The sequence below is a fragment of the Helicoverpa zea genome, chromosome 15 (assembly GCF_022581195.2).
Source record: "Helicoverpa zea isolate HzStark_Cry1AcR chromosome 15, ilHelZeax1.1, whole genome shotgun sequence".
Lineage (NCBI taxonomy): Eukaryota > Metazoa > Arthropoda > Insecta > Lepidoptera > Noctuidae > Helicoverpa > Helicoverpa zea.
The window spans coordinates 5,300,772-5,321,295 of record NC_061466.1 but is presented as its reverse complement, the minus strand read 5'-3'; the positions used below and the strand labels follow the sequence as shown (position 1 = coordinate 5,321,295).

Genomic DNA, 20,524 nt, shown 5'->3' with positions numbered 1-20,524 from the left:
ATAAGACATAATTAACCGTCAAAATTAGTAAATTAATTCAATTTCGTTGAATAATAGTATTTGAGGTGCTTAGAAGAAACACTCGAATTAAATTATAAGGCTCAATTCACACCAAAAGCGCGGCGAAGGGCAGCGAAGCGCAGCGACCCGCTCGGTAGAGAACGCGCGTGGATTCCCGCGACTGCTCGAGAATTCGCAGGAATGCTCGAGAAGTCGCGGGACTGCGCGCGCCTTTTCGAGCCCGCCCGCGATGAATTCACGGGCCGCTCTTCTAGCGCAGTTGACTTTCAACAAAACAAGATTAAACTTGTGTTTAAGCAGTAATATGGGTGTTTTGGATTTAATCATTATTGTACATATAATTGAAGAGGAAGAAGCCGAAGAGATAATGAGAAAAAAGAAAAGATTAAAAAGAAAAAACCCACTCGCTCGCGCGCTCGCAACAGACGCGCGCGGGGAGCGGGCGCGAGGGGCGGGATATTGCCAGCGGCCGCTCGCTACTGCTAGAGCATTCTCGGGAGTTCCCGCGCAGTCGCACGACTCCGTTCATGGAATTCGCGGGAAGTCCCGCGGCGCCGCGGGCATCCGCGCGACTCGTTCGAGTTTCTCATGCGAAAATATACATTATAGTAATGGGAATAAAGTAAAAATTCAAATGACACTCAAACCGCGCTTCGCTTCGCTGCCCTTCGCCGCGCTTTTGGTGTAAATTGAGCCTAAAGGAAATCTTTATCGCTTATCATAACACAAATTATTTACAATTGATTATTATCAGTGGCGTATTAAGCATGCGCGGGGCCTATGGCAAAATTAGCCGAAGCCCCTTAGTTCTCAAAAAGACAACTTCCTGAAAAAAAAAAAGAGTTCATAAATTCAGTAGAATATGACCCAAAGGGCACTTTCATCATCCACTTAAATAACGTGGGAAATTCAGTTATGCCAGGTTCAATACTAATGTTGGGGTGCTAAATTGAGTAAGAAGCTGGCTCAAATGGTGTTGGATATCTTCCCACACAGCAGTGGCTGTTCAAGACAGAAAGGCGTAGAAAAGCCTTCTACATTAATCTACATGACCGCTGTCTTTGTGTTGTTTTGAACCCCTTGTATGCCGGTGCGCATATACAGGGTTACTGGTAAGTAGACCGCATCCTTTCAGGAGGTGATAGTATAGGTCAATACGGACAAAGGAGGATGCCAAACCGCCATAGTTATTTAGGCCCTGAGTGCCCACAAGTAACATCGATTGTTTCTATTGGTATGCCCCACAAATAATATATTGATAAAAGAAAAAAATATTGAAAATAGTTTTCAAATTACAAGGTTTTTTTAATGTGCCCTATATAAGTATTAAAAAGTTATTGAAAACTTTCTCATTATCAGCAAGAGCGGAATCCATATTCAGGCCGTGGTCGTCAGGTATAGGAGAATCGCCAGAGTCAGTGTTCATGGTCAAAAACGTCGATTTTTATAGCAAAATACACGCAGCGAATCACTTAGAATCACAATGACATTTCTATTATTGTCAACTGACAGAAATCTTTATTTTTTCCCATCGATATATATGTACTACGTACGCTAGAATATATGTCAATGTTTTTTCCTGGATTTTAAATTGGCAAGCTAGCAAATGTCTGTTTATTTCGTTGTATCGTTTCAATATTCTTTTTTTATTAAAAAATGTTACTGAGATGTATCGCGTCGTGTGTAGAAAAGTTAAATACGTAAAATTTACATATTGTTTTTTACTAAATTAAATTTCTTGGGCATTGCAAGGCCTAAAATCGGCATTCCCCTTTGACCATGGGATACACTGGACAAAAGTTAACCCGTTTCAAGATAATCAATTTCAAGATCAGTCGTCTAGGTACACGTGTAAATTTTCACTATTAGTCATGTCTCGTTTTTGTGGATTTTTGTGTGTTTAAAAAAAATCCGCAAAAACGAGACTTTTAACTAATAATAAAAATTCATACGTGTACTTCTAAAGAAAAGATCTTGAAATTCGATTATCTTCAAACGGGTTAACTTTTGCTCAGTATATCCCATGGTCAAATTTGTCCGTATTGACCTATACTATCACCTCATGAAAGGATGCGGTCTACTTACCAGTATACAGGCCCGCCGTAAGCGGGCGTGCAGCGCGTGCACAGCACGCGGGCGGCACGTCCTAGGGGGCGGCAAATCTAGCGAGTTATCACGTAATATTTAAAAAATACAATATCTTTTTACTAATGATTTGATTTCAATATTTCCGAACACAGCAATAGCGCTAAGAATATTACTTACACTGCCGGTTTCAGTTAGGTACATCTGTTGAAAGGACATTTTCAAAATTAAAGATTCTTAAAAACGATTTAAGATCAACCAGTGGCGTAGCGTGGGGAAAATGCTATTTAAGGGGCGGCAAAATTAAACCAATAAAATTTCAGAAAAAGCCGCCCTAGCTTTGGTCGTCTCCTATCAATTTTGACTGTTTCACCCTTTGCATCCCCAAAAAAATTCGCGCTCGCTGCGCTCGCGGCTCTATGTCAGATGTCGCATTTTGTCTTTGTTTAATTGTTGAGGCATTCAATTCCGAAAAAACATTTTTCGCGCACGTCCGTTATGGCTTTTTATGATAATATGTTTACTTCATGAAAACTCTAAGGAAAAAATCGCGCTCGCTTCGCTCGCGGCTTTTGCACTTCACTTCTGTGCATATCTTACTTTTTGACTTTGCTTTGTTAATTTACAGTGGTTTTTATTTGTTTTGTGTCCTTAGACTAAAAAATTTTCGCGCTCGCTCCGCTCGCGCTTCCTTACATATGACATATGCCTTATAAGTTTTCAACGGGAAACCCACCAAATAACATATTTTACTGACTTTAAACATTGTTACAGATATTTAAGTGCGTTAGTTTAAGTTAATCACAATCTTTCAATACATAGGGGTAATACACTTGGGTAATGATTGCACTGCATTGATGCCCTAAGCAATTGCTTAGTTTGCTTATGGGCTAACCCAGGACTGCTTAGGTTACTCTGAACATTTCAAGTAAATAAAAAGTTATGTGTAATGTATGTTATGTATTGCAATAGTTATTTATCCAAAAGTAGGTGGGTTTTCTGCAATCAGAGCGGTGCATGTACATATTTTTTTCTGTTGGACAAGTAAGATGGATATGAATTGGCGGGGGGGGGGGGGTCCGGACCCCCTGGATCCGCTCCCCCCCCCTTATATATTTTTTGTCAAAACGTATGTAGTCGTAGGGCGGCATAATCAGTTTTGCACGCGGGCGAACAAACAGCTAGCGGCGGGCCTGCCAGTATACCATGTGTTGCACAATGATATTGTAGGACTAACGGCTCGGCCACGACTATACCGCTGTGAGAAGGGCCGCCTAATAGCAGTAACTTTGTAATGTGCTCTGTTAACTTCGTAGTATGTTTTTTAGGGTTCTGTACCCAAATAAAAAACAGGGACTACTACGACTTCGCGGTCCATTTGTTCGTCCGTCTTTCATCAGGATTTAACTTATGAACTATGATAGCGGATAATTTTTCTTTGTAGTCACTTTGCCGCTATAATGATAAATTCTGAAAACTAGTGTATTATAAATTTTTAAGGGGGCTCACACACGAAAACGTGATTTTTTGGTCGTTTTATTCTATCTACTACATACAAACATCTGTGGTATTGAATGAATGACCGTTGGAATATGCATAATCTGTGGTAGTGATTGAGTGAAGTGGATACTTCTTGGATTGAAAGAAAGAAGTTGATTGTAGGCAGGCTAGACGCTGGAAAGAAATTCCGAATTATTTTCAATATATATTCCTTCTTTTTATCTAATTTTGTACTAAGTGTAGTATGAATGCACAATGATTCATTTTAAAGACAACAAGAACAAATCGGCACTCAGTACAAGATGGGCGCAAATGTCGAAACAAGAACAAATTATCGAGAGAAAGAAAATGGAGATACAGGCCAAGTTGGAGGCCCAAAAGCAGGCTGCAGCGCTCGCCGCTCAAGCTAAACTATCGAAGTAAGTCACATTTTACATATAATATTTCATAATAATCCTTTAAACTCGACTCTCGATAAGACTACAAAGTCCAGTATGGACAATGTGTAGGGCTATGTTCTGATCAATATGTATACGGATATGTTTTTCTACTATCATGTTGTTACCAATTTCGCTATTAACGCTTGGCGACTGCTACTTCTCATGCACTACAACATGAATATTAGCTTTACTTCTTCTATACTAATAAAGTAAAGACGAATCATTTTACTGTTTGCTTGTTTGTGCTCCAATTTTCGAATTTACTGATAAGATTAGAAAAGTTCTTTCATTGTTGGGAAACTAGACTATCCCCGAGTTGCAGGCCATATTGGCCAGGTATGGGAAAAACTATGAGATAGCAGCCAGTCTTTTATGAATTTTGTAGCATGTTGAGATCAATTGTATGTATACAAATGGTCTCATTGTACAAAAGAGAAGTATACAATTGTATTGTCATGAATTTGTATTGAGTGATTATGTTGGTTCAGACAGTACAAAAGTTATTGTTTGTAGGAAGTAGACCGCAGCAGCAGCAGCTTGATCAATGACCAATTTGTTAAGTGTAGTGTACGTGTGTACATTTGTTTGCTGAATAAAACTTATTTAAATAAATTCTAAGAATTAAGTTTTGAATTATATGACAATGTTCTGCATAAAATGACGAAAGTGTTCTCACAAGTGCTGCAGACTAAAGTTCAAGTATGCATAGATTTGCTGGGTTAAAATTATTAGAAAACATTCAAAGTCAAAATCCAATAAACTGATGACGATAATAGTAATGTTGTTTGAGACACATTAATATAATTATGGGTGATTCTCTGTAACCTCGTAATCGGCTGTCCGATTTTTTCAATAAATAGTTTAATTCTTTAAAAAACATTCACATTTTATGAAATTTTAACCCCGAAACTTCACGGGCCCATTGTTTTTATAACCATAATTATTTATTTTTTTTCTAAACGTTATAGAAGCTCTAAAAACACAGTCCCCTGGCTGTCCCTTTCACTACATTGACACCTAGAAATGCGATTTCCAAAAAAGTTAATGAAACTACACACATCAAAAGTGTCTAGGGATCAACATATATTTTTGCAATAACTTTTCTCCTGATTGATATTAATTAAAATTTTCTTTAAGGATTCATCAAATAAAGTGTTTTCGTTTGTCACAGTAACGATAAACCAAGTCACCTTTGCACTAATAAAGAAATTTGCCATTTTCCTAATAAAGGGATTTTTGACATTTGAAACACTAACACAAAAGTTCGAAAAAAAAGACTGAAATAACAGTTTTCTTTAAAAGTTTATTGGGTAACTTAAACAATTAATAATCCGTGTTTCTACCGCGAACACTAACAACACAAGAACATCGGTTTGGCATACTCAAAATGAGTTCATCCAAATCACGATGTGGAATGGCCGCCCATGTTCGTTGCAACAACAAAAAAAGGTCTTCTTGCGACTGGATACCCTCCATATTCGGCAGAGCTCTTCTCTGTAGCATATCCCATGCATGCTCAATCGGGTTCAAGTCTGGCGACTGAGCAGGCCAGGGCAGGACATTGATGTTAGCTGCCGCGAGAGTCTGTCTTACAACTCTTGCGGTGTGCGGTCGTGCATTATCATGCATTAACTGAAATAAGGGACCGATTTGCACTTGTAGAGGAACGATGACGTCTGATACAATCGTCTCAGCATAAATTTGAGCGTTGAGGTTGCTTCTGATCCAAATCAACTCAGTTCTTCCGCCGATCCAAATACCCGCCCATACCATGATGGTTCCACCACTATAAGGATGGACTTCCTGGCAGGATTTTAATCGCTGTTGGCGTCCAGGGGTTCTCCAGTGTCGTATACGTCTTGTATCCGGTCTCATACCAAAACGAGACTCATCAGAAAAGCACACGAAACGCCATTGTTCTTCTGCCCAATTTCTGTGTTCAAGAGCCCATTGATATCGAATCCTACGATTGTGCATTGCTATAGGTGGTACCCGTAGCGGTCTTCGGGAATGAAGGTTCACTTCATGCAAGCGGTTTCTGACTGTTTGGTCGCTAATTAAGTTCCCTGAAGAGTGATGAAGCCTCACGGCTAACATCATGGCGGTTATTGTTGGAGCTCTTCGAGTTAAGATTTGAATGTATCGGTCTTGTCTCCGTGTGGTGCAGCGATACCGTCCTCCATGGCGCTCAGCTACGGTACCAGTGCTTCGGTAACGTGTCCAAAGTCGACTGATAACACTCTGACTTGTATTCAGAGCTAAAGCCACAGTACGTTGCCGGGAACCAGCTTCTATCATTCCCACGGCTCTGAGCATTTCTTCCCTGCTTAAATGACGTCGCCGCTCCATAATAACGTTGGTTTTAATCAGTAGTAGGGAAACAGTAGCACTAATAATGTCTTCAATGCGTTGTATGTGTTTATAGGGAAAATATTGACAGCTGATTTTCATCTTTTACTCGAATTTGATTCACAGTTCCTGATTCAAATTATGAAATGCACCAAAAAGGATCCATATAAATTTATAAAATCATAAATTTATTACAAAGCCACATCTCAATCTCAAGAAATCCGCATAAAAATGCTTGATCCCTAGACACTTTTGATGTGTGTACATTCACTTGGCAGTTAGTATCACAAACAAAAATAATCAAATTATATTATTTTCCTAAAACAAGCACTCAATTCAACTTTATTTATTTTAATAAACTCCTGTAAACTTTGTCCTGAGAATTTTAAAACAGTCCCCTGCCAAAAATGTAAATAAAAAATTAAGAAAAACTATAATGTTTTATAATCGTTTTATTACTGAAACGAAACACAATTGTTGTGAAGTTAGCAACCTTGTCAAATGCGGTAACGAGAGGCCATTATGTTTCGTGCCAGAGCGTCATTTGTGAGGTGAAGACGCGTTTGGGCCGCTACCACACACAGTCCTCTGGTAAATCATTCTGTGTAATTTAATTACTTAAATTATCTCTATTTTTAGTTAATTGTTACCTTATTTATGCCTAAATTGATCGGTAGGTTCTTAAAAAACAATAAGCCGCTGGTTTTATAAATATTGTGAAATCTAACTGAAATACACAGTCCTCTGACAACAGTCCTCAGTCTAAAAACGCAGCAGGGGACTGTTTAACAAAACAGGGGACTGTGTATTTTGCGTATTACTTTAATAGTTTTCATAAATTGTTTGTGTAAATCGCTAGTCTCTTTTACAAATTTACGATTCAAACTATCATTCCTTCGCATTATTTTATTCCTTTATAAACTTGATATTACACAGGCTGATCAAACGCACGTAATATGGCTTTTAAAAAAAGAAGCTATCCCGACTGGAATTACTACAGAAAAAGAGAGAAATAGAGCGGCAGGAGCGACTGTCTTATCTGACCTCCTCAACCCAGTTACCCGGGCAACCCAATACCCCTTTTTTAACGACGCTAAAAATTATCAAATGATTTTTTTTCCCTTTGGCTGTGTGTTAACAGCGGTGAGGGAGTGTCTTTTGCTGACTGAAAATCCGTCGTGTCCCGTCATAAGCCTTGTACCATGTCGTATGTACCAACTCTTTCGAACAATCCCGCAGCCCAGGCGGGCCTTGGTCTTGCTGGGCCCGCTGGGGTTGCTGACATCTCCTTGAGAAGCGCGTGGAACAACGCGCGCCGCCGACACGCCGACGGAGGAACGATATGAGCCACCCGATTTGGACGCCCATAGACCCACGCCTACGGCGGCCAGGATAAGTCTCGCGACACCCGGCGCCCGTGGTGTCTACCTGATCCAGCGCGGCGGCCGGGATGAGCAGTGCGAACTCTCTGTCCGCCGCCTCCTTCTCGAGCATGACTGCTCGCAGAAGGAGGCGACGGCATCCCATTCCATCCGACCATGGCCGGATGCGAGAGGTCGCCGCCGCCTAATGCCTCGACGAGGACCTGGCGGTGCCCTTCCCACGCAGGGCACTCCTGGACTGTGTGGTCCACCGTGTCCTCGGAGCTGTCCGCTGAGTGGTAACACCCGGATGCCACCTCACGACCGATTCGATGCAGATACCTCCCGAAACAACCGTGTCCGGTGAGGACCTGCGTCATGCGGTACGTGAAGGCGCCATGACTCCTCCCGAGCCACTCCTCAAAGAGGAGACTTACCGCCACTATGGTGGCGTGCCCTACCTCAAAACCCCTTAGCTAGACTGGTGTCAGACTTACTGGCTACTGACTACCCGTAACGACTGCCAAGGATGTTCAATAACAGCCGAGACCTACAGTTTAACCTGCCATCCGAAACACAGTCACTGGTGTCTGAGATGTTATTAGAAAGTACATACAAACTTGCATTGGTACTTGCCTGGCCTGGAATCGAAGCCGCGCCCTCACGCTTGAGAGGTTGCTTCTTTACCCACTAGGCCCATCACGACTTTTTCGCCGGCGACGACATTAGTAAGCAATTCAGTAAAGAAATCGAAACGCTCAAAATCGCGATACATATCTTTGTATAGTTCACAGTAACATAGACATGAATCTCAGCGCTCTTCATACTGCTAACATATTAACTTACAACAATCATCAGAAGTTGCTGGAAGATCTATGTTGCGACCTGTATAATGAGGACTGTTTGGCGAGATCATGTCATGCTTGCGGTAATAAAGACCCGAAATACGCTTTTGATAATAGAAAAGTCATAAAATGTGGGTTTCCGTTCACATTCAAAACAGTCCCCTGATGTCTCAAACAGTCCCCTGTCATGGTGTTTTGGAAAATCGCAAATAACTCGGAAAATAGGTACAAATTCAGTGGGCCACCTTATCCAAATAAATAAATAGTTGATTTTCTTTGGCATAGGACTAGGTTTTTTGACAAATGTAGAAAAAAATTGCCAGGACAGAAATTGTATGGAGCTGAACGAGCTTACAGAGAATCGCCCTTATATGAGAGTATCATATATTTTTAAAGAAAGGAATACTTAGAATATTTGTTATTAAATCTCAATTTTCTCCTATTTCAGTCCAAGCCAAAAAGATGACAAAAATTCAGTCAACATATTTTCCAATGATGGCAGTTTTATGAACCAATTCAAAGCATTGCTTGAGAAACAACAGCAGGACAAGCAAGAGAAACAAGAACAAGAGAAACAACAAACTGAAGAAGAAACAAAACCGATTAAACATGAGATTAATGAAATACAGAGTCAACAAGATGATGACTTTGATAGAGACCGTTATGGTCCAGGAATGGATGATAGAAGGAATTCGGGAGATAGGAGCCAGATTCAAAGGTAATTCTAGCAAACCTGTTTTAGGGTTCCGTACCCAAAGGGTAAAACGGGACCCTATTGTTTTCGCTCCTCTGTCCGTCCGTCTGTCACCAGGCTGTATCTCATGAACCGTGATGGTAAAAGAGCTGAAATTTTCACAGATGATGTATTTTTGTTGCCGCTTTAACAACAAATACTGAAATTACAACAAGAATTAAATAAATATTTTCGGGGGCTCCCCATACAAGAAACATGTTTTTTCCCTAAGTACATAATGAAATGCAGTAAGGTAAAAAAATGCTATTGTTATAAAAGCCATAAAATTTGGCCTTTATCCATTTGGCCACACTTGAAGCGGTTTGTTAAAATAATATTATGTATTTAGAATTAAAATAGAATAAAACTGCTATGAGCATGTCACTATTTAACATGTTCAATAGATGATGCATCATTCAGAATTTTAATATTATTTTTACAGGGACAAGAATCGGCGGTGGAATGAAAGAGGCCGGCCCCGTCCTCACAGTCCCATAACTCCTGTTATAGAACTTATTGATACCAAAAATCCACACAGTATCCCACCTCTTATGCAAATTCCTGTAATGCCACCAAATTCCCAACCTTCCGATTCTGATCGTAACCAATGGCTTCTTGGTTCAAAGTCTGATGAAGATCCTGATTCCAGTGCGGAGCTAAGCACAAATATGGGCCCAGGTCCTTTGGGACCTGGACCTCTACCTCCAGGTATCATGGGTCCCAGTTTAATGGGACCTGGTCCTAACATGGGACCAGGACCAAATATGGGCCCTGGTCCTAAAATGGGACCTAACTCTAATTTAGGGCCTGGACCTTTGATGCCGGGCTCAAACATGGGACAAGGCCCTAACATGGGACCTGGACCTAACATGGGACCTGGGTCGAATATGGGGCCAGGACCTAATATGGGTCCTGGATCAAATATGGGACAAGGGCCAAATATGGGCCCTGGACCTGGTCAAAATATGGGTCCGGGACCTAATATGGGCCATGGTCCAGGAATGGGTCCTGGACCTATGATGGGCCCCAGAGGTCCTATGCCACCAATGCCGCCCGGTGGCCCTATGCCACCATTTATGGGAGGGCCACCCAATTTCCCTATGCCGCCAAACTTCATGGGCCCGAATGGCCCAGGTGGCCCATGCGGTCCAATGCCACCTAACATGTGTGGTCCAAATATGGGACCTGGTGGACCTGGCCCCAATGGGCCCATGCCTCCATTCTTTGGTCCGCCATTCCCCAATCCTATGATGGGACCTAATGGTCCCCCCAATTCAATGATGCCTCCAAATTCTATGAATAATTCCAATATGCCGTTTATGGGTGGACGCCCACCATTCGGGCCTAACGGTCCTCCGAACTTTGGGAATGGCTCTGGGCCTCCTATGCCTCCTTTCATGCCACCTAACTCTATGCCTCCGAATTCCATGCCAATGCATCACCCTGACTCTAAGCCTATGGATAACCCTCCAATGAAACCAGAAGGGATGACAGTACCCCCACCTATGCCTCTGAGCCTATTGGCAAACCTGAAAGACATGGATAACTCTGCAGCACCCTTCAAGCCATCACAAGGTAAAAATCGTACATATAAATCTACCTCTTATGCCTTTATATTATTATTTTCGACGTCTATAATAATGCAAAGGCCCAACGACGACAATAGGGTTGTTTCCTAGTATTCAGTCAATTAAAAATTTGTATATGCACCGAAAGTTAACAAAACTAGAAACACGTTAAGCTATATTATATTAATAATAACTGACCACATAATTTTTAAAAAATTAATGAAATTTAAATTTATCGTCTATTACGTCATGCCCTTGAAAACGGCGAATCGAGTCCGATGTCGTCACTTTACATTGACAATGACAAGTATTTGACAGTGACAGTCTATGACAGGTATAAACTGAGAATTGATGTGATGTTTTCTTTAGTTTTTATTTGTATTTGAGCGAAAGAAAGTTAGAAAAGAATTATGGAGAAAGGATTTATGAAAGCTGATAGTTTTTTTGTCGCTCAATTCTTTGCTAATAACCAAGATGACACAAATATAACCTCAATAACAAACACAAACTTTACGTTCCTTTGCACAGTTTTATTTTATCGCGTACACAACTCAAAACATTACAGGTATTTTCTTTTGTGCCCAATGTTTAAAAATAATGTAAATGTTTAAAATATTTGTTTTTGTATCTATATTATAAGAATACATTGTTAGAATTTCAAAATCAATGACTTCTTTCTAATTAGTTTCTTCTCTTTAGATGTGCAAAGTGTAAAGGAACACATAGTATACTGTGACGTCACAGTCACGTGATCGAGCGTTTTCTGGGCAATGTTTTAAGAAAAATAGAAAAAAATCGAATACATAAAAAGTAAAGAGATTTAAGACGCAAAATCATAGGAGGGGTGATCTTTAAATTATTTAGAAGCTATTTAAATAGATTTTCGAAAATTGGAAACAACCCTATTATGAAGAATATTCTAACTTAACTTCAGTTGTTTTCTGATATTTAGTATTCATAAAGATACGATTTGAATTGAAATTGGTATATAGGTAGCATTTTTTGCAGATAAAGTAAATAGTTTTGCAAATCATACTTTTATATTTTTTATGTTTCGCGTAATATCTAGTTATTTGTTATGGGAATAAGCATTGCTATCACAATAAAAACAGCAATTAGCTTACAATGGAATTAAAATACCGCGGTCTAAATATCAGGGAATTTGCATGAGTTGTTATTGTCATGCAACTTTTAAATAAACGAAGTGTAACGTTTTTTGGTTTGACGCTAGAAACGCATAGAGTAAAGAATGGTTGGCGTTCACAATGCCTAATTGAACGTAACCTAAGCAGGTTTTATTGAGTACGGTCATTAGCAACTTTGATAGCACAATTAAGTCAAAATTCTTTAATATTATTGTTCTATGCAGATATAATCGATATTGGCTGATCTAGTGTTGCTTGAGTTAGAAATTGTAATTCGTAGGTAGTTGATGCGATCAAAGATGCTAGTACTAAAACTAAAGCTACTTTTCGGAGAGAGGCTGATCGTGACTTTTGTCCGAAGGGTAGCTTTAACAAGGATTCATTTAGGCATCGTGACGTGCTCTTTACTTCGGTAGTAAGATATCGGCCGGGTTCTTCGTCGACGTGACCGCCAGACATTATGTTGACTCGTGGTGTGCAGTTCTCTCTGCAGATTCGTTGCCGCCGTCAGTACTCCGCGCAGCCGGCGAAGTCGCGTGCAACGGCGACCACTGGGAAAATGTCCTGAAAGCAATTCACTCACAAGATCAAAATTTGTGGTAATGCCACTGTAGCCACTTTGATCCCAACAGGAGGATACGTGCTGTATTCTTTTTTATATTTACATACATTTTTTGTCGCAATGATTATGATGGAACAGTGGGAGCGTCATATCAACTTTTCCGATTAAAACCTCATTACAGGAACTATTTTAACACAATTTGCAACTACAAAGAAAGCTGTTCCACCATAGTATTTTCAGGTTAAATAAAACCTAACACAAAAGCATCCTTTGTTATTGTTTACTCTTTACATAAGATGATTGTATTGAGCGAATCCTTGCAGGTTCCTTCACAACACAAATTCGAACGAGTACAAGGTGTTTAGAGATCTCGTTGGTAAGATAAGAGCTGAACAGGGCGACAAGAAGCCTGAAGTCAAGCCTGAGGACAAATATGAGCCTGAATTCAGTCTGGAAGACGACGATAGTAATGATGATTACAGATATAACAAGGATGATAGTACAGACAGGTACGTGTAAAAACTTTTTCAAAATATAAAACTGACAACATTAGGTATATAGAACCTTCTCATAAGTCTGACAACAAATGCTATGTTGAAAACCACGTCATAATTGATTCGACCAGAAAATCGCGCACAAACATACATACAGTTCAAACTGAGAACCTCCTCCTTTTTTGAAGTCGTTTACAAACTCATTTTACTTTCTACATTCTAATGGACAATTTATACTCAAAGTAGCTAATTTAACAGCAGAAGTGGTCAAAGAATAACTATCTACGGATTATTTCAGACCATTCAAACGTGAACAAGCGAGCTCTCAAAGCGATGAGGAGTCAGACAGCAAGCGAGAGAGACGTAAGAAGAAGAAGTCTAGATGGAGCGATGAGCCACCGGCCGCTGATATTAAACCTCCCGGCGTAGTCGCTCCTATGCCTGGCTTGTTACCAGGTACTGTTATTTTGTTCCTGGATTATTACAGGAAATATATCGGATTATTGTATTTGCTTGTGTAGTTGACATGTTATCTACTGTTTGCGCCATTTCACTTTGAAATTCTGAAGATATATAGCCATGTCGCTCAGTACGCATTTATTCATACGTTGGTTCTGAAGTCAGTTATTTGACTAAGTTCAGAGTTACAAGCTTACGTGGTGTGAAATATAACTGGCTTTTAAATCATGTTATAGATCAGGACTGCTCCAAGAAAATGACATAATTTTTTTATTTTTATTAAGTACATAAATATTTTAATCATTTTTGCTTCACACAAAATATTTCTTTCCAATACAGCAGCATTCAATAAAATGACTAACTATTGGTATGTAGTGTGATTATAAGGTTATTAAAATTATGCTGGAACTAATTTCCGTTATATTCCACTTGGTGATTTAGGAGCTAAATTGGCTAAGATAGACGAAGAAGGAATAAAACTGAGCACAGTGAACCGCAATAATCAAGCGTTGATGCAATATGCTATGACCAACTACGGTACTACCAACTTAAGCGCTGAAGATTGGAAGAAATGTGAAGATAATTTCAAGCTTAATCTTTTGTATCAGGTTTGTAATGTTTTAGTTTTACCTATTGTATATATGCAACTGGCATTATCCGCTACATCTTGAACATGTTTACGTGAATGCCAAACTGAGCGTATAAACGCAGCACAATACAACCTTTTTAAAGTTGTAGATGTGGCTCTGTTTTGCCGGTCGGAAAATTCGCCAGTGTGAAAAGGCTGAAAGGCTATCCTGAAACTGCTTTAAAAACATGTCTAAATTTTGTCGCAATATACACTACTATTGGGCACAAAACTTATTTAAAATTCCAAAGGAACCCGTTGGAATATTATAGTGTGGGTAGATTAATTAACAATTATTATCTTTTTACAGGACATGTTAAAGAAACGCCAAGAAGTTGAGCGTTTGGCTGCCGCTGGCAAATACAAGTATGAATACGACAGCGACGAGGACACTGCAGAGGGTACCTGGGAACATAAGTATGTGATATGAGGTTAAACTTATTTGTTATACATGAGGTCTATGGGAAATACTCTGTGCACCTGGATAAAAATGTAGAATGTAGCCTTCCTCGATAAATGGTTTATATAAATTTTTTAAAGGGGTCCAGTTTTTGAGATTAGGGTGTGCTTGAACAAGTAGACAAACTCTTCACCTTTTGAATAGATAGATACTCGGTTAGATTCTATTATTAAATTAATCTACCGTAAATATTTACAAATTTAATTGGGTGGGTATGGCTCCTAATTGTTTATCATAGAATAGCGGTATTAAGTGCATTTTTGGCACCTAAATACTGTCTGTTTCACTGAAAGGCAACAGGTGGCGCCACGTGCTATATAGTAATTATTATAACATAAACAACTCGGTCACATGTGATGTTATCTTAATTATGTTTTCGATCTTGTAATTAATATAAATGACAACTATTTATTTGTCTGGGTGATATTTATGTTATGGTGACAAGCAAAACAAATTGTTCTGTGATATAAAAATGAATGTAATGTTGTAGAGCAAAATTATTTTTATATAGAAAACATGAACTCTTCGTAAATACCCCTTAATTTATTTTGTAATCATAAAACAGGTGTGGAGAATGCTTACCCTAAATTGAATTAGAATCAAAATAACACAGTAAAAATTCAATAAGGAAGCTCAAAATCTTTGCATAACCTGATCATGGAATTATAGATTTCGAAGTATTTTTCACATGTAAAACAACTTCGTCATAACAAAAACAAAAGAAATGCAAACCAAGCCATCGAATTATCCTTCACCTCATTCGAAAAAACATCGGCACTACAAATTCCTTCGTTCCAAACAAACAATTTACCTCGTATTTTTGTTTATCCATCCCATTTCTTTCACTAACACTAATAAAATGTATAACAGGTTAAGAGCTAAAGAAATGAATGCAACTGAGAAATGGGCGGACGAGTTAACAAAACAGGCGGCTGGAAAACATCACATCGGAGATTTTTTACCACCAGAAGAACTTAGAAAGTAAGTTTGTGTGGAAAAATAAATTTTATGTCTGTTCGAAAGTCAAAATGTACGGCTGTTAATTTTATTTTATGTTTTGGTTTGTTTCAGTGTTATTTAGGTTTTGAATGTGTTCTAGATTTTTTAAATGCAGCTTTATGTTTAAGCTAGTTTTTTCAGCATTTTTGCAGATTTTAGGTATTATAAAACATATAAATGTTGACAGTATGTCCGTATCTTCATAAAATATGCACCAAGCATGTGTACAAAGTATTTCGTAAAAGCAGTCGAATACATTGATAAACCTCTGCCAAATAAGTAGTCCCATTTGGGCGCCAGTAGCTTTATCCTGTAGGTACTTCTTTGATCACCGGAAAAACGGTGAATAAACCGACATATCATAGCCACATTATTATTTTCATTTACCGACACGAGTGTTCATTGCAGATTTATGGAGAAATACTCGGCGTTTAAAAGTGGCAAGGAGCCAGATTTGAGCGACTACAAAGAATTCAAGTTGAAGGAAGACAATGTTGGTGAGTGCGCCTAAATATTACACTACGTTGTTGTATCGCAGAAATAGCTGCAGAAGGTTGAAACGCTTTTAACTTTTTACAACTTACTCGAATTGACATGAGGAATAAAATATTCTGTAACGTAATTACATAAACAACTGTGTCTTAATTTAGTAATAGGCCTTGTTTTTAGTCTGGACCGGCAATACGGCAATTGTAAAAAATATTTATACGGCTAGCCTTAACTGTAACGTTTCATTTAAGCAATAAAGAAGACTATAATAATTCTGTAGTGATCAGTACAGTTTTAAAAGCCATTTTTTTCATGAGCAAAACATCATAGGCCTTTTGTACCTGCATTGTTCTATTGCTCTTCTACTTCATATTTTATTTGTATTTCTTTTCTTCAAATATTTGGCATCTAGTCTCATCTCTAGCACTATTTATGTTGCAATGACAAGTACTGTCGCAGTAACTATGTTTGATACTTTTGTCACGGCGCTTGAGATTTGCCAAGTACCCTCGCAGGGTTGGGTTGCATTTTTAGAGAGTATGGTCATCACGGCATGTACTTTGTTTAAATTAATAGGACATACGTGATTACATTGACTGTCAAACTTTGCTTTATACTAATGCCTTTGTATAAAAGCACCCACATTTTCATCCAAGTCCCATAGGAACTACTTTCCAGCTCGGGATAAAATTGCCGTATAGACTTCTTTGATAAGTGGATAATCTAACACCAATTCGAAAAAAAACTCAAATCGGATCACGCTAGTTCTTGAGATAAGCGCGTTCAAACAAAAAAAAATCTTCAGCTTAAGATATGATTAGTATTATACAATTCAGGAGCTGAAGTCTTCGTTTGGTGAAGGTAAATAACGACATTAAAATATGGATTTATTACTCCGACATAGTTTATTGACTCCCTTATTTACTAACAAAACAGATGTAACGATTTCCTTCTTACAACGCATTCTTAACCCTGACTTATCTGAAAGGAGTGTATCACTATTCTAGGAACTCATTCTGTTGTTTGGACAACGTCCAGGGAATTCAGAACTCTTCAATGAGTTGTAAATACTGGTGACACATTAAAAAATCATTTTGCAATGTGGCAATAACTCAAAATATTGTTCAAATACTACATTGAAATTGTTTTGAACTGTCTCATGCTTATTTGTGTTCTTCGATATAAACTGGAATCGCAGCAAGCTTATAAATTGTACAACCGCAAATGTCCAATTCGTGTAAAAAAAAAACCTACAAAACAGATGTAATTTTTGATCTTTTACCTGACAGGGTAATCTTATGGAGTGTTAAATAATAGTAGTTATCGTTATTACTTTCGTAACTTGTTTACCTTTCATATGGATGACCTTATCATGCATTTTTCATTCTGTGTAGGTTTCAAAATGCTACAAAAGCTGGGCTGGACTGAAGGACAAGGCCTCGGCGCAGAGGGTTCAGGAATCGTAGAACCTATTAACAAGTAAGTCATATCATCAACATATTTCTTAGTCTAGGCAGGGAAAAGGCTAGGCATAATTAATTTCTGCGGGTGACTGTTACCGACTGTATAGTATTGTATTATGTTTTGATGTGTTTTCTTAACTAAATCAGAGCTTTTCAGTTGATGTATCTCAGACATTCTCAATTTTTCTGAGAAGACCCATTAATTCTCTTTTTCCGGTAAAATTCATAGGAAAGAAAAATGAACGTTTTTCTATAAAATCTCACTGAATCTAAAGAAATCTGGACGTGGCTGGTACAGACGTAGTAGTCATTTCCATTACTTTTATAATTAAAATAATCAGGCAAAGTAATAATTATATTATCTTCATCAATTCACCTAATCACCATAAATTAAATTGATAATATAAATTATTTTTTAAATATCCCATTGGCGCCATGCAAAATTACCGCCTTGAAGCTTATTATTTAGATGAACCAGATTAACTGGTTTATTTAAATTACGCCTTCACAATTGGCTTGGAATTCCAAGTATTTACTATGGTAATTGACGTAGTAACATCTACTTAATATTCAATAAAAAACCCGCTTGGTATTTTTTTGCGTCGGTCTAAAATTAAGTCATTAGAAAAAAAATAAGATTTTAGATAAGTGCGTAGAGTTTGTTGAACGCACTTGAGTTCATGTCTGACGATGCGAAATATACATTGAATAAATTAATTAGTTAAAATCTGCTATCATCGTTAAGATGTGAGAAAAAAAACATACCTAGAAATATTTAATTTCCAACTTATTTCAAATCCTCATAAAGCTTTTTTAGTTATTCTAGCTCATTATTTCGTAGTATTTTAATTTAGTTATAGCAAATGATTCCTATTTCTTGTTATTCAGAGCAAATCAGCCCGTAGCGAACTTGGGTCTCGGCGCATCCACCTCTGACGTTGTATCGGCCGAGGACGATGAATTCGACGCCTATAGGAAACGGATGATGCTCGCCTATCGCTTTAGGCCAAACCCTTTGGTAGGTATTAGTAGTAACTACATAGTTTTTAGAAAAAGATCGAGGTTATTTTATATTTTTTGTTCAGCCTTTACTGTACCACTGCTGGGCAAAGACCTTTCCCATATTTCCATCTTTTTCTATCGAAAGCTTTTTGTGGCCCATCCGCGAAGGAAGCAGATAGCTTCCTTAAAAAAGCCTTAAAATATCAAAATTATATCATTTTTGATTTTGAAAAAGAATAAGAAGTAATGCATTTATGATTTCAATTCAGCATACATTTCAAGTATGTTATTAAGTTATAAACTACCAGTTAAATCTGTAATCATGTCTAAATATTGCGCAGAAAATAATTCTGTAAAATTAGAAATACTAGTATGTAAATCGTGTTGAATCACATCTACATAGATTATCAAATTTAATTGAATTGAAATGTAAAATGTATGCAGCTATTTTTAGTTATAATCCATACGCAGTTAGCTAAAAATAGCTTGTCGCTAGACTTGAAACCTTGCAAACAATCGTTTTGTTACGGGTATTCACGTGCATTTCATCCCGTTTCGTGTTCCTAGCTCCCACGCAAAAACGTGAGTGTCTAAGCGAAAACATACTGTCATAATCTATTAAGGATGTCTGCCAAAACAACTGTTACTATTGCACTTTGCACCTATTTGCTTTTTATGAATGCAATAGTGGTTTATTAATGTCAAGCTATGACAGCTAGAAGTTAAAGCTCACACCATATAACTTTGCCACTCTGAAGTTAGCCATTTGATATTTCACGCGTGCGCATTAGTATTAAGTATTTTGTTCGGGGATTTTCACTGATCAGTCACTGGTAGCCGAATTCAGAGGGCCAAAGATATTTGACGTGAGCTGTAATTGCTTTTTATTTCTACTTTTGTGTATCAACCTTAACTTTTTCGTTTTGTTTCCAGAACAATCCACGAAGACCGTATTATTAAGAAGAATTTATGAAGACTTATTATATTCCCGTAGCTAGGCATGTTATTATGTAAAGGCGTAAGCTTGTTTCTGCGGAGTTTACTATCTTAGGTATTATTCCTTTTTATGAATGGTTGCTAATAATGTTCTAATTATGCTGCCAAATGTATGTATTTATGCTTATCAGTTACTGAATTAGTAGGTACATACTTAAGTTCCTTGCTTAAAGTACAGTACAAATTATGAATCCCTTTTTGTAAATTGCCCCTGTATTTATAAATATCGTAAATATTTTTGAAAATTCGTAATTGCATGAGAGAAAAACAGATTCGATAAAGCAGATTTTTTATAAATATGGGGGTAAATAGCCTTTATGTACTTACGTAAGTACAATTTTATAGCACGACGAATCATGATTTTAAATCCGTATTCTAGAACATTACTCAAACTTTTACTGCATGGACGTTTAAAGCTACTCGGTAAGTGGCATCAATCTATGAATTGAGATCAAAGGAGTATCGTTCTAGAAACGGACACATTCCTTTTTCGAATATTTTAAGGACGGCTCTCGGGTCGGTTTTAATATAGACGCAGCTACAGATCTAAGTATATTTTATATCACATAACTTTGTATGTAACTAAATGTGTTCCAAACAAATATTATAAGTACCTAGACACAAAATTATAAAACCTGTCCTTTTAAAAAAATACAGCGATCTTAATAAGACCATAGATGTTACAAATTATGAGTGTTTGTTCGTAAAACTTAAGCAAAAGTTGGTTCTAGCCAGTTGTCAATAAAGGAGATTTTAACGGTAAAGGCATTTTTCTAGTTTCATTGAAGTGTTTCCTTTTTCAAAGAAGGTTCATATGAGTAATAAATATATGCAAAATCATTGATGCGCCATTTGCCATTCGTTCAGATGCTAAACTTGAACAAAATGAATAAGCTATATTATTCGTGTGAACCTTGAACCGAAT

At 37.9% G+C, this 20,524-nt stretch overlaps 1 protein-coding gene and 1 long non-coding RNA gene across 2 annotated transcripts; one reads left to right on the top strand and one right to left on the bottom strand.

Annotated features, from left to right (window-relative positions):
* Positions 1–100: 100 nt before the first annotated feature.
* Positions 101–1,887, bottom strand: LOC124637005. Its single transcript, XR_006985170.1, has 2 exons — positions 1,367–1,887; positions 101–843 (listed from the first exon to the last, which is right to left on the bottom strand). It is a non-coding gene; the product is annotated as an uncharacterized LOC124637005 (long non-coding RNA).
* A 1,832-nt stretch (positions 1,888–3,719) lies between these two features.
* On the top strand, positions 3,720–20,367 carry LOC124636892 (arginine-glutamic acid dipeptide repeats protein-like). The gene is made up of 13 exons (XM_047173156.1): positions 3,720–4,025; positions 9,050–9,319; positions 9,777–10,909; positions 12,529–12,646; positions 12,933–13,118; positions 13,402–13,559; positions 14,004–14,170; positions 14,501–14,607; positions 15,521–15,631; positions 16,058–16,146; positions 17,533–17,617; positions 18,490–18,619; positions 19,537–20,367. The coding sequence occupies exons 1-13, from the start codon at positions 3,862–3,864 to the stop codon at positions 19,561–19,563; spliced, it is 2,745 nt and encodes a 914-aa protein (XP_047029112.1). The 5' UTR covers positions 3,720–3,861; the 3' UTR covers positions 19,564–20,367.
* Positions 20,368–20,524: the final 157 nt, after the last annotated feature.